Genomic DNA, 13,095 nt, shown 5'->3' on the forward strand with positions numbered 1-13,095 from the left:
AACTTTGCAAAACCATACAAATCAGCCTCGAGACCACAATAAGCTGTTTTTGCGGGCTGTTTTGCTGACGTGGAGACTAAGAAATGCTACGCTATCAGTTTTACGGCGGTAATCAGTTTGAGCATGAACTATATATAACAAAACATTATCATTTCAGTTGCATCTCAAAACTTAATTAAAAATATCATGAACTTGATCATGCTTACCATGATATAGACATATCATACACTTGTCCAAAAGCTAAGGTAGCTTGAACACGAGCATGCTTAACATATTGGAATGTTTAAATTAATCGGACACTATTAACCCCCACGATGAGCGCAAGCTTTTGCTATTGTATTTTTTTTTCGAGATTGACAGGGGCGATTACTCCCAACCGGTGCTGTTGTCTAATTTCACCTATGAGGATGAACCCTAGTTTCCAGAATGGAAAACTGGAGAAAAAGAAAAAGGGAATGGATAATGAGGACGAAGAGCGGGGAAAGTTGAGGGGGTTTCCCCCCTATAAACCAACTGATCCCCGCCCTAAAACGGACATTATGACATTTATCAGTCGCCACGCCAGCAAAACCTCACAAAAAACAACTTAGTTTGGTCTTCGGTGGTTGATTTGTCGATACGTGGTTTTGCGAAGTTCAGGAGGCTAAATACCTGGTTTTGAAGTTCAGTGGTAAAGTAGTCCTACCCTCGTAGTTCGGGGGGTTATATGGACTTAACTCGGTTTTGTATATGTCTGCAGCAAGTGAACGCCTCCTAAATACCTGGTTTTGAAGTTCAGTGGTAAAGTAGTCCTACCCTCGTAGTTCGAGGGGTTATATGGACTTAACTCGGTTTTGTATATGTCTGCAGCAAGTGAACGTAAAGCATTGTCCAAAAACAAAATACCAAAAATGAGCCTAGTGCCTTTTCTTCAATCACATATCTTTGTCTCGTCTTTCTTTGTCCACCGTTAGTAATGGAAAACTTGTTGATTACTGAATGTTGATGGTAACCTGAAACTGACCTGTGCTGCTCTCTACTAAGAGCATCTACGACAACTTCCTCAAATTTTGTTCCCCGCATTTTAATATGGGAATCCTTACAAAGATTCGTGTGCAAAAAACCCTCCTCCCTAACAGATTCGCCAGATCTCATTCGGTATATTTCACTCTTCTATGTTTGATATTTTATTTATATCTTGCAACTCATTTTCTTGTAAACAACTATATTTTATATTTATTTCAAATGACTAATTGAAATAGAATCTTTTTAATATATTTCAACTAACTATATGTAATTTATTTCAAACGGCTATTTTTCTAACGGGCAAAGAACAACAACAACAACAAGAGAAAGCCTCAATAGCAATTATCAACTCATACAACAAGCATGAATCACAACCATCGATGCTCTCCCTCTCTCTCTCTCTCTCTCCCTCTCGATCTAGCCACACAAAAGGCTCATGAACACCAACCCATCGCCCCTAAAGCTACCGCTTGCCTCCTTCCATGGCGACCGCCATACTTGGGCCGAACCCTGATTTCTCCTATGGTCGCATCCTAGCGACAACACGATCACCCTCCTCTCCCCATGGTTGGTATGGTCCACGATGGAGGAGGTTGTGTGCTCTGCGAGAGACCGTGCACTACAGAGAAGGGAGACATGGAAGGAAGAGGATAGAGGAGGCATACATTGGCCAAAACCTCTGATGTCGTCATTGGCAAATGTGAAGAGGATAGAGGATTCATACATTTTCGGCCTCTATTGATTCATACACATAAAGCCTCGTGGTCATCTACCCCATGCCCTAACATTGCCGCCTGCCTCGTTCCATGGCCCACACCCCATCCCTCTCCTCATCACGAGATCGAAATCACATTACTAGCTGTATAGTCAGGCTAGTGGCGACCTTGATATCCCCTATGTTCGCCTCCTAGCGATGATGCGACCACTCTCCTCTCCCCTTGGACGGTATGGGCCATGATGGAGGTGGTTGTGTGCGACGGGAGAGGCCGTGTGTTGCAGAGAAGGGAGACGGGGAAGGAAGAAGGCGTATGAGGAATACCTCGGCGGAAAGGAAACCCTGACATCGTCATTGGCGGATGGGAAGTCTATCAGTCGGCCAAGTTTGGGGAATCCCGGAGGGTATCTCTCTCTCCCTCCCTCCCTCCCTCCTCTCTTTGTCTCTCTCGATCCAACCACATAAAAGCCTCATGGTCACCTACCCCATCGGCCCTAACGTTGCCGCCTTCCTCGTTCCATGGCCCATACCCTGTCTCTTTCCTCATCACGAGATCGAAACCGCATTACCAGCTGTATAGGCAGGCCAGTGGCAACTCAGATATCTCCTATAGTCGCATCCTGCGGACAATAGGACCACCCCCTCCCCCCTGGATGGTATCAGCCATGACGGAGGAGGCCTTGTGCGGCAGGAGAGGTCGTGCACTACAGAGAATGGAGATGAGAAGGAGGTGGGCATATGAGGCATACCTTGGGTGAGAAGGAAACCTCCGATCTCGTTGTTGGCGGATGGGATGTCTCTGGCAGTTGGCCAAGTTTGGGCAATCTCAGAGAAAATATGTCTCTCTCGTTCTCCCTCCCTGCTCTCTTCGTCTCTCCCGACGATACAACCACGTAAAGCCTCATGGCCACCCGTCGGCCCTAACGTTGCCACATGCCTCATTCCATGGCCCATATCCCCGTATCTTTCCTCGTCACGAGATCGACAACCGCATTACCGACCATATTGGCAGGCTAGCGGCAACCCAGATATCCCCTATGGTGGCCTCCTAGCGACGTCACGAACACCCTCCTCTCCCCTTGGACGGTACGGGCCACTACGAAGGAGGTTGTGTGCAGTGGGAGAGGCCGTGCGCTGCATAGAAGGAAGACAAAGAAGGAAGAGGCATACCTTGCCGAAAGGAAACCTCCGACGTCGTAGTTGGCTGATGGGAAGTCTCCGTCGGTCGGCCAAGTTTGGGGATTCTCACAGACAATCTCTCTCTATCTCTTTCCTCCTCCCCCTCTCTATTCTCTCATGGTTCAGCCGCATGAAGCCTCTTGGTCACCTACCCCATCAGCCCTAACCATACCTGGGCATGGGCAGCCCAGCCCGATGACCCGGCCCGAGCCCGGCCCGAAAAAGGTGGGAAAGTTTGGTGAATCTTGGAGACAACACGAAGATCCGCTGAGTTTGGGAATCAAGATGGGAAAGCTGTCGGGCCTCCTTTTTTCTTCAAAAGATCCAAATATGACTACGGGCACTGGACAACGGGACAGCCGGAGTCCCCTCAGAGCTTACTCACTGCACTCATTTGGCAAATGGTACAAGACAGGGAGACATGCCAGTATGCCACACAAATGCCAAGGAAATACCAGGAACTAGGCAAAAATTTGGACGCAGCGTGTTATTATCTGGCTAGATACACTTTGTGGATTCACCGGTTCGAACTCAAGGCAGGTGCCAGACTCACGGCTACTGCCGGAACTACCGCGCGCTCAGGACAGGAGAATGTTTATATGCCCAGCGACAGTCCATACTGAACAAGAGCAGAAACAGGAAAGATCACACTGGTCCTGTGCATTTTGCCATTCATGCAAAATGCAGTCACCCAGTTCAGCATGGATATCTGGTAGACAACTGGTTTGATATCTGGGAGATAAACAAAGAATGATAGTTAAATCAAAGCATTTTTCAAAAAAATATTAATTACACCAAAGTAGTAATATACTGGGCTGAGATCGTTAACTTTATCTTGTCATGACAGTCATGAGATAAAAATATTTATCTTACACATCACATAGGCATTAAGCCCTCCATGGACATCATCCAGTTATAGTGTCTGGGAGCAGTTATTAACATTATAAACAAGAAAAAGAAATGCTCATGTTTTTTCTATACTCCTTATTCAATCCCCGAAAAAACTTCCTTCCCATGCATGCACCGAGGGATAGCGATTCGGTCTAGAGTTTGGATGCTTGTTCATCCCCAGAATGTCCTTTGAGCCATGTCTTGTGGATGTGTGTTACCACAAAGCCGGCGGGGCTTTCGGGCTGAGATCATGAAAACAAAAATAGCATAGTTAAACCTATGTTGAAAAAGAAAAGAAAAGATACTGTAAACCTATGTCTGATATGCTGTTAAGGAGTGGAGTAGGTTTTGGCCGAACAGAAGTGATATACCTTTACAGTCAGTGCAAGACTTGCCAAACAGCACACCCACGCATCACCTGAAAATAGCAGTGCATTTAACATTCAACTGAGAATGATTTGTTAAAAAGAAAACTACTACATAGGGAATGGGACAGTGGCTACTATGGATATGAGAAAAAGAAGTATAATTTTGAACTACACATCCCACAGGTTGTTCTCCATTTGGTACAGAGAGTCACACATGTACGTCGGATATAATCAAAGGGCAAAGGCATGCTAAAGTAACTCATATATCATTGCTAAGAGAAAACATGTCAAATCAGGTTGTATCATTTTCATAACCATCAATTCCATTAGAATTACATGGTCAAAAGCTTGCAGCACAATTTCTGGTTAATCAGATTTCTTTTAGACTAAGATTTTTCGCATCACCCGATCCCAGCTGCAGCAGGATATGAATGTGACCATTTACATCAAGTACTTGTTGGTGGTTATATATATGGTAAAGGCATTCTATAGTGAATCTTTATCTACACTATTACAAAGTATAAACGAACTCAATAAATCGTAACTTGTCACCAACCATTGTACTTTAACTTAATGAAGGAGTCATTATTTGTAAAAGAAGAAAATAAAGGATATGAGTGCAAAGTAATATGCGGATCTACTACCATAGTCCTAAAATATTACTCCACATCTAAATGTCGAGTAAAATGGTTCTCTCATGAAATAAAGATATACTGTTTGGTTAGGCTCAACTTTTGGTTTTTGGTTTATAAGCTAAAAGCAACTTTTGATGTGCTTTTGGCTTTGGGTTTTGACAGCATATTTGTTACATGATGGTATAAGCCACAAGCACATAAATAGGTGACTTTTGGCATATAAGGCAAAAATCAAAAGCCACAAGTTAAGCCTAACCAAATACCCCCTACGAATGACATGATCTATGAAAAATAACAAGGCTTCTGATTGAGCGATTACAAAATTTGAACACAATATATAAAATACTCCCTCTGATCCCAAATTCTTGACTCAAATTTGCCCAAATATGAATGTATCTATTCTTAAAATGCGTCTAGATACATGTAATATTTCGACAACAATTTAGGATCGGAGGGAGTAGCATATTCTGCAGAATTCCAAGGACTCACCTTCTGACTCCCACAAGTCAAATCTCACCAGCCAACTGTCAGAAGCAGTCTGCGATATAACAAGTCTGTCTACCCATGCTCGGTATTTTTTCCCTTGTTTGTCACCATAACACGAACCCAATGCATCAATGGCTGAATGGATCGAAAATTCGAGCCCAGCAGGATGAATAGTAACTCCATTTGCATCCTAGTACACACAATAAAAAAATCAGTTTGAAACCAAGTTAAAAAAAATGGCATTACCATGTCCATTTCAAAAGAAAATATGGCGTTATATCAAAATTAGAAATCCCTAGCATGTTATTAGCTCTGCCAATGAGGAGAGGTTCGAAGTGGAAAGGCATATACATACAGTGACGTTTTTGAAGTACTCCACAACTGAATCAGCCTTTGGAACATCAGCCCTACGCCACTTCTCATAGAGAACATAGAACTTTACAACAGCTTCTGTAGGCTTGAAAGAGTCCTCCTTGACATAAGGAAACTCGACATCTCTTGGAGAAACATTAGGTCCTAACTTGAAGTGTCCGATAGCTTGTATAATACCAGCAGCACACCTCTCAGTTGCATGGATCACCTTAGGATTATCCTTCGCATTTTCTGCACGCCATTGGAGTAGTTCCTCTTGGGCATTGCTAACCTAACATTTTAAAACTCGAGAGTCTCAGTAAATTCATATTCATTCAAGCATGAATTTGGACAGATACTTCATGCAAATTATTGTATACTGACCATGACACCATGAACACCAGGGATGCTGAATAATTCTGCATCATTACCAGAATCACCACAAACAAGAGTATTGTTGGGTGTTTTTCCACATGAGCCTAACTTCTTGAGCAGATATGCAAGTGCCTGACCCTTTCCAGCCCCTTGAGCTAATATATCAAGGTCCTGCCCACCACTGTAGATTATTTTTGCATCTACCTGTTTACAAGAAATAGAGTAGTTAATCACATGAATTCCAAACAAGCATGTTTCTAAGAAGATACCCAAAAGTAAAATGTAACAACATCAATGCACATTCTGCCTCACCCCACGTTTCTCAAAATTCTCAGAGAGAGACTTTATCACTTCCTGAGCAGTCTTCTTGTCAACCAAAAAGCTGACCTTATGCGGACGCTGTTCTGACTCTACCTGCATCCATGCAAATGTATGACAACATAATGCAATTTGTTTAGCAATACCATGGATATAAATTAAGAGAAAGCAGGCATGCAAGCAATCAAACATGCCTGAAGCTTCAGCTGAGGAAACTTGGCCGTTTCCTCAAGAACAATATTCTTGTCCCACTTATTGTTCAGATATTCCTCCCAGCCAGCATCAGGAACCATTTCCTCTCCATATGTTATCTCAGTGCCCACAGACATAATAGTGATGTCTGGAGTAAGCATAGGCTTCTCTTTCCTCAATTCCTTATAGAGAGTAGGCGATCTTCCAGTAGAAAAGACGAGCAGAGAATCCTGACAGTAAAGAGACTCCCAAAGGGCCCCAAACCTAAGCAAGGACAAGTTCTCTTCGTCATGATGATCAACCTGAAAGTATGAATTAAAAAAAGATTCACATTAAAAGGACACACAGAAATTCATAATTATCTCTGGACAAATCCAAAGTATGTGTTTAGACAAATACCATTGTATGATCAAGATCTGAAACAATCATAAGGCGCGCAGAACCCTTGAGCTTATCCATTTTAGCAACCTGCAAAGATGGTTGTCTCAAGTGAGGAATCAAGACTCGAAGGGAATGTCTTGGACACACAAAACGCTAAGAAGGGCACTTGAATTTTTTTTTTCGAGCCATTGCGAAACTATGAATTGAGATCTTCACTAGCAGCCAAAGCCAAGTAAAACAGCAGTTCTTGTATGGTGTATGGAAACAACTGACTTTTTTTTTAACATTCTAATCTCCATTATCCTAATGCTTCTGCTGAATCACAATGCCTACTGGTATGCTTCATGCTATGAATTGTCTCTGGGACTGCTGAATCACAATGCCTACTGGTATGCTTCGTGCTATGAATTGTCTCTGGGACAAGGGTTATTTTAGAATGTACAGTATATTTACACCCAACTTTGTGCAGGCATGCAATCAATGAGGCATCTAGACTCTTTTCCAGACAAGTGTAAAATGCTTTGCCCTGTTTTACGAGAAAAAAAACACAACCAATCAAAGGCTCAACCAATCCGCTTAACACAAAAGGAGTGTGCCAATTGTGAATTCGCTGCAACTAATCTTTGCATTTCGGAACTGCTAAGCCGCAACTGCAGGACAGACACGGGCCGCCCTACCTTGATTTTTGCCCCAGTTACGAATTGGAGAAGATGAAACAGGGAGCCAAAGGGCGGAATCCGTTGGTGGGGTGATGGGAGGAGAAACGGTCGGGAGAGAGAGAATCGAAGGGGAGATCAACCTGCGGTGGAGGCGCTCGCGCGCGAGGAGGAAGACGAGCTAGGGGGCTGGGGCGCTCGGCAGCGGGATGGGGAGGGAGGGGTGGCGGTGCTCGCGGGAGGAGCCACGGAGCGAGGGGGGAGAAAATCCTACGAGACCTGATCTGGTCCTGCGGGAGGAAGGGGAGCAGACATGGCGCGCAGGTCGCCAGAACGAGCTGCCGGCCCTGGCGCCGGGCAGTGCCACCACGCAGCGGAGACGAACGAGAGGGAGGAGGGGGTACCTGCAGGGTCGTAGCGCGGAGATCGGCGGAGAGGAAGGGCGGTTGTTTCGATCGGCGAAGAGGAAGAGCCGAAGAGGAAATGGAGAGCGTGGGAGGGAGGGAGAAGAGGACGGGTGGCGAGCGGTTGTTTCGGGAGAAGAGAGATGCTGCGAGCGAGCGAGCGAGCGCCTATCTTTCCTCCCGAATTTCGACGGTGGTGAGGCGCCGCGCCTTTCTGTCGACACATCATCGACGCCGCCTACCCTGCTATAGTGCTATGGCCAGATTCCAAAACGGCAACCGCCGTCTCCGAATCATCTCCGGCATATCCAAAATGTAAAATTAAAATACGGAGTAGTACTACTTTTTATGGTATAAACAGATTCTTTCTCTGCCTATCGTAAGGCATACACGTTATTCCACAGTTTGTTCCAGCAGGTGAATTGTGGATTATGCAATACAAAATCGGTATCATTGATTTTGCATCAAATAATATATCGACTAATTATTGATTAAGGTGAAATCTTGAAAAGGGTGCGTTTTACAATCAAATTGGGATTAGAAAAGTGATCTCCAACCCAACTCTTTAAAATTCATATCTCGCAAAAAATTCATAGTTACATCCCTAAAAGAGTTTCTAATATTTGGATGTACTGAACCAGGCCCGGATTAATTATGTCAAGATACATACTCCGTATTAGTCACGAAACAACTTACAGTATCGCATAGCAGCCCAGGAGCCGTAATCAGAGATAACTAAAGTTTTCATCATGCCCGGATGCTCCCAAAGAAGAAACGGATTTTATCATGTTATCAGTCACTCTCCAAAAGCCTTCGCTTTTAAGCACGAATCTACTCCAAGTCTCTTGCCTTTGTTACCTCTTCAGAAGCTACAGGCAGATGGGAAGCTCTGTTACTGTGTACAACATTACTGTTACAGACGAATTACAAAATTCCATTTCAAAAAAAGGTAGAGATGAAGCCTGATTTGCTTGACATACATCTGAAGGCACCAATTTCTTCTCATGCTTGGCTAACGGCTGGGTGGGCTCTACTCATATGATCTTCAGGAAAGCTCGGCGGGATCAATGGTGCCTGCGCCGATCTTTGTCACCAGATGAGTAGTAACCGCCACGGTCTGAAAACACAACAAAGGAGCAAGATAAGAAGCGTACATTTTGAGAGGGGAAAAAATTGGGGCAATGAAGTGAGCTCGCGGTGTAAAAATATACCTCGTGATGAGCGGTGCCTTGATTTCTCCTTGTCCGAGTATCCTGCATTGGAGGGGCATCATGCAATATGAGGAAAACATGATACATCTCAAGCAATATAGCCCCAACAGAAATGTTCATGATAGTACCTGAAGTTTTGTCCCTCGAACGGTGTCTCTTGGCTCGATCACGCTCCCTGTCACGATCAGAATCCCTACCCCTACTATCACGGTCCCGACCTCTTGATCTACTTCTTTCTCTTTCCTCAGTCCGGTCAACATTGGACTCTGACTTCTCACTCTTCGAATTCACTGCCTGGTCTCCTTTTCCATTTAGCTCAGCAGGCACTGGCTTATCCTTGTTATCACTGTTTTCCTTCACCTTCTCTGGTCCTGCCTTGGTCAGGGAATTCTTCTCCTGGCTAGAACTGGAAGGCACAGCGGTACCCCTATCACTAGCAACAGCACTTGCAGGACTCTCCTGTATAGAGGTGCCAATAAATCCAATGATCAGTAAACAATAATTTCAGAAGTCCAATAATTCTGAGTGTCTTTCCTTACCTTAGAAGCCTGTGTATCAGAGGCCCTTCTAACACTGAAGGAATCATTGTCTTTGTACACTGGAATATACTGTGCCTTCGGGAGGCTGTAGAGGTGAGCAAGAACCTTGCAAACTTCCTGAATTCCTGCCTCATCAGCATCAAAGACTGTCCACCAAGGAGGATCTTCAGGGAGGGGAACCCGGTGTCTCCTAGCTGCAGCATACACGACTCCACATGCCACAACTTCACTCTTGAACCGTACGCAAAGAGTTGTCCGCAAACTGAAACACATATGTAGTCATGTTACTAAAAGTGGAAATTTAACCAAGTACAATATGACAGGCACATGAATGATGAAACTTAACAAGTAAAACACAAGCTTTTAATGCCCAAGCACTATACCGAGGAGGAAACCATCTAACGAAGCAGATGTAATCCTAGATCATAAGTATATTTCTTGACTGTTCAAATTCAAAGCCCAAAATAATTTTATATCTCCGTTAGAGAATACTAATCTAGCAAGTGCACGTGCATGTGGGGCCCCAACCAGGCTGCAATAGTAGCACAGCAGAGCATATGGGGCAGCATCAGTGATTCAGATATTAGGATAAATAGTTTCCAGATCACGAATAGTTATTAACAACTAGCATAGTGCTCGTACGTTGCTACGGAACCAGCTGAAAAGAGCAAGGGTATAATTTCTCAAACGGGTACATTTGTTTTGGATTGATCGTCAGTTGTATGAGCCAAACAATTGTACAACTAATATAACAGAAAAATGATAGTTAAACAGGAAAGAAAGACAGGCATGAGGACAGAGATTGGCCGATTTCCTGGTATAAAACCTATTGCTTGGGATTATAAAAAGTACAATTTGATCCTTTGTGCTACGACACATGCCAGTTAACCTAAGGTTTTGATTTCGAGTCTCCTCCCCACATTTGTTTATCTGTACCTTTAGCAAGACTTATGGTCCCACATGTAAGTATGAGTGGATAGGAGGAGTGAACTTACCACCTGCTCAAATCTTTATGGATCTTTATAAGTAGCATAGATACGAGAATCCAGGATCAAACGAGTACCTATCATTGGCAAGGTTCCAAGCTTCTTGTGTCAGCTCAGGAGCTTCTAGTGTTGCAAGGTAGTTCGAGATGAACTTGTGAGGGTGTTCGACATGGCAAATAAACCCCATCTCCTTCAATAGATGACGTTCGGTCCTTATGAGATCATGCCTCAGCTCTGTATATTTCTGCAACAAAGATGAGAGAGTAGCAGCTTTCAGTTAACTATACATAGAAGAACTGAAAAGGTTAAAGCAGAAATTATATAGGATACCTAGGATAGAGATGCTAATCTAAGTTTTGAATTTTTCATGACATAGATATCGAATAAGTACTTGAGTGTACAAATGTTTCCAAGAAAAAGGAAATGGATCAGAATTCTGGTCATTTGAACAAAACATACCGTTGAAAATACGTCCAAGAATTCAATTGGCAGGTTTTCTCTCCTGCATTCCATTCTATGGAAGACAAATATAATATGCTTTGATCTCCTTGGACTCTCCTCCAACTTCCCAGCTAGCCAGACACAACTAGCTGCAACCCGCTGGAAGAACAAACAAAGAAGTTGTTAGCTCAGCTCAAAAGAGTCTACGAATGGTTCGGCTAGAGTAAACTGGAGATAAACCTATTTACCTTAGCACTAAATCGTGCAAATGATTTCTTGCAGTAAAAACGATGGAACAGGACTTGTGCTGTGGCCATCACTGCTTGTGGTCTTTGTTAAGTCAAGGACTCTCCAATACATATAAATTAAAAGAAGAAGAAACTAAAACACGGTAATTTTATGCTCTTTACCATAAGGTGTCGTTAAATTACAGATGGTGTGAACTCTCTATGCTGTTCAATCCAACTTACATTTTCCTATTTGATAGCAATTCTACCATGCAGAAGCTAACATGTGCAACGAGCCAACGAAATAAATTAGAAAGTGAACTAACAAAATACACCATTCACGAAAAGTGCTACTTCATTCGACCTACCTAAATACCTAACCACCGACTTCCATTGTTTATCATCAACCAGGACTCAAGAGAAATCATGCTGTAACTTATATCTAACAGATGAAATGTGGGTACTGATCGAAACACATATCATCCTTGCCAGCAAAGACAGCAAACAGAGCCTAATTCCGACTGCATCATGACATACCTAAAACTCTTCTCCAACAAATCTTAAATCATAAAGCATAGAACTATATGCAATTTCCCTCCTAAACAGAGCCTAATTCGGCAGCGCAACAAGTAGCTAACAAATTAAACATAGGTGTTTCATCTAGATATTCATAAACTAACGCGAAATTGCACTCTTAACGAGCTCGATTTCCACCAGATCCACTCCCACAGAAGCTTATCAGGAAACCCTAGGAACTTCGAAAATTGGGCATAGAAGGAGGCGAGGGAGTTGGGAGGAAAAGGGATACAGCTTGAGGAGGATGCCGCTCTCCTGGATGAGGTCGCAGCCGTAGACGCGGAGGGAGGCCTCGGCGGCCTCGTCGATCCCATCCTTGCGCGATGGCGAGTCCCGCAGCTGCTCGTCCGTCAGGTAGAACGTGTCGATCGCCGTGTAGATCATCCTCCCTCCTCCTTCGCTTCCCCGTCTCTAGTCTGCCAGAGCGGCGCACCGATACGGCGGCGCGGAGGGGAAGACCGGCGAGTTCCCCGTTAACCAGAGGCCAGAGCGAGCGACCGAGCAAGAGACGCGGTCGGGAACCGAAGCCGCTTGGCGTCAGTTGGTCCGAGTATATTCCTAGCCATCGGGCCGTGTTTTTTCAGCCTGGCCCGAGGCACGGAAAAAAAGCACGGCCCACAGAACGGCACACGGAAAAATCGGGCCGGGCTGGGCACGAAACCCACCACATGCCAGGTTTTTTCTTAGATGCGGCCCGTGGGCTGGCACGAGCACGGCACGACAAATCGCAGGACTAGCATGGCACGTGAACGAGCCCGGCAAGGCACGACTGGCACGAACAAACCGTATCCAGAGGCACGAGAGACGGTTTTTAGAACGAGAGGAACGATCCCGATTTTCCGCTTCTGGGCGAACCGCACGACCCAATCGGGTCGTCCGTGCTAGGCAGGCGCGTTGATTTCGGGCGAGACCGATCGGGCGCAGGCGCGAGGCCAATCGGGCGCTTTTAGGGGCACTCTTCGTAAGCGGGAAGACAACAGAAGCACGAACGGCACCTCTCGATCGTGCCCTCCTACCGAATCGACCAAAGCCCGAACGGTGGAAACAGGCGAACGGGCCGAACCAGCAACGACCGTGCCTTCTTGGGCCTGTCGGGCTAACGTGCCGTCGGGCCAGGCATGAAATCCCTACGTGCGCTTTTTTCGCAGATGAGGCCCGT

At 44.8% G+C, this 13,095-nt stretch overlaps 2 protein-coding genes across 4 annotated transcripts; both read right to left on the reverse strand.

The window, feature by feature from the left end:
* Positions 1–3,688: 3,688 nt before the first annotated feature.
* Positions 3,689–8,137, reverse strand: LOC100829936 (sucrose-phosphatase 2). Of its 2 annotated transcripts, none has more exons than XM_010229967.3 (9): positions 7,574–8,137; positions 6,915–6,983; positions 6,518–6,817; positions 6,318–6,419; positions 6,015–6,209; positions 5,635–5,922; positions 5,283–5,469; positions 4,162–4,208; positions 3,689–4,032 (listed from the first exon to the last, which is right to left on the reverse strand). In XM_010229967.3, the coding sequence occupies exons 2-9, from the start codon at positions 6,972–6,974 to the stop codon at positions 3,943–3,945; spliced, it is 1,269 nt and encodes a 422-aa protein (XP_010228269.1). In that variant the 5' UTR covers positions 6,975–6,983; positions 7,574–8,137; the 3' UTR covers positions 3,689–3,942. The 2 variants fall into 2 exon arrangements, with proteins under 2 accessions (XP_010228269.1, XP_003557469.1); XM_003557421.4 differs by having other exon boundaries at positions 7,957–8,136.
* A 365-nt stretch (positions 8,138–8,502) lies between these two features.
* Positions 8,503–12,471, reverse strand: LOC100830239 (cyclin-L1-1). 2 transcript variants are annotated; one of them, XR_729793.3, is made up of 9 exons: positions 12,169–12,471; positions 11,382–11,463; positions 11,152–11,292; positions 10,770–10,936; positions 9,707–9,968; positions 9,296–9,626; positions 9,168–9,209; positions 8,937–9,073; positions 8,503–8,825 (listed from the first exon to the last, which is right to left on the reverse strand). XR_729793.3 is itself a non-coding variant. In XM_003557422.4 (8 exons), the coding sequence occupies exons 1-8, from the start codon at positions 12,318–12,320 to the stop codon at positions 9,021–9,023; spliced, it is 1,230 nt and encodes a 409-aa protein (XP_003557470.1). In that variant the 5' UTR covers positions 12,321–12,471; the 3' UTR covers positions 8,503–9,020. The 2 variants fall into 2 exon arrangements, 1 of the variants encoding a protein (XP_003557470.1); XM_003557422.4 differs by having other exon boundaries at positions 8,503–9,073.
* Between the last annotated feature and the right edge of the window lie 624 nt (positions 12,472–13,095).

This window comes from Brachypodium distachyon, chromosome 1 (assembly GCF_000005505.3).
Source record: "Brachypodium distachyon strain Bd21 chromosome 1, Brachypodium_distachyon_v3.0, whole genome shotgun sequence".
NCBI lineage: Eukaryota > Viridiplantae > Streptophyta > Magnoliopsida > Poales > Poaceae > Brachypodium > Brachypodium distachyon.

Coding starts and splice junctions, on each gene's coding strand:
- LOC100829936 (XM_010229967.3), bottom strand. CDS start 6,974: ATGGATAAGCTCAAGGGTTCTGCGCGCCTTATGATTGTTTCAGATCTT. Junction 6,420..6,517: donor TTCCTCAGCTGAAGCTTCAG/GCATGTTTGATT, acceptor GCATGGATGCAG/GTAGAGTCAGAACAGCGTCC. Junction 5,470..5,634: donor AGTACTTCAAAAACGTCACT/GTATGTATATGC, acceptor TGTGTGTACTAG/GATGCAAATGGAGTTACTAT.
- LOC100830239 (XM_003557422.4), bottom strand. CDS start 12,320: ATGATCTACACGGCGATCGACACGTTCTACCTGACGGACGAGCAGCTG. Junction 9,969..10,769: donor TGGAACCTTGCCAATGATAG/GTACTCGTTTGA, acceptor TATGTGTTTCAG/TTTGCGGACAACTCTTTGCG. Junction 9,627..9,706: donor CTGATACACAGGCTTCTAAG/GTAAGGAAAGAC, acceptor ACCTCTATACAG/GAGAGTCCTGCAAGTGCTGT.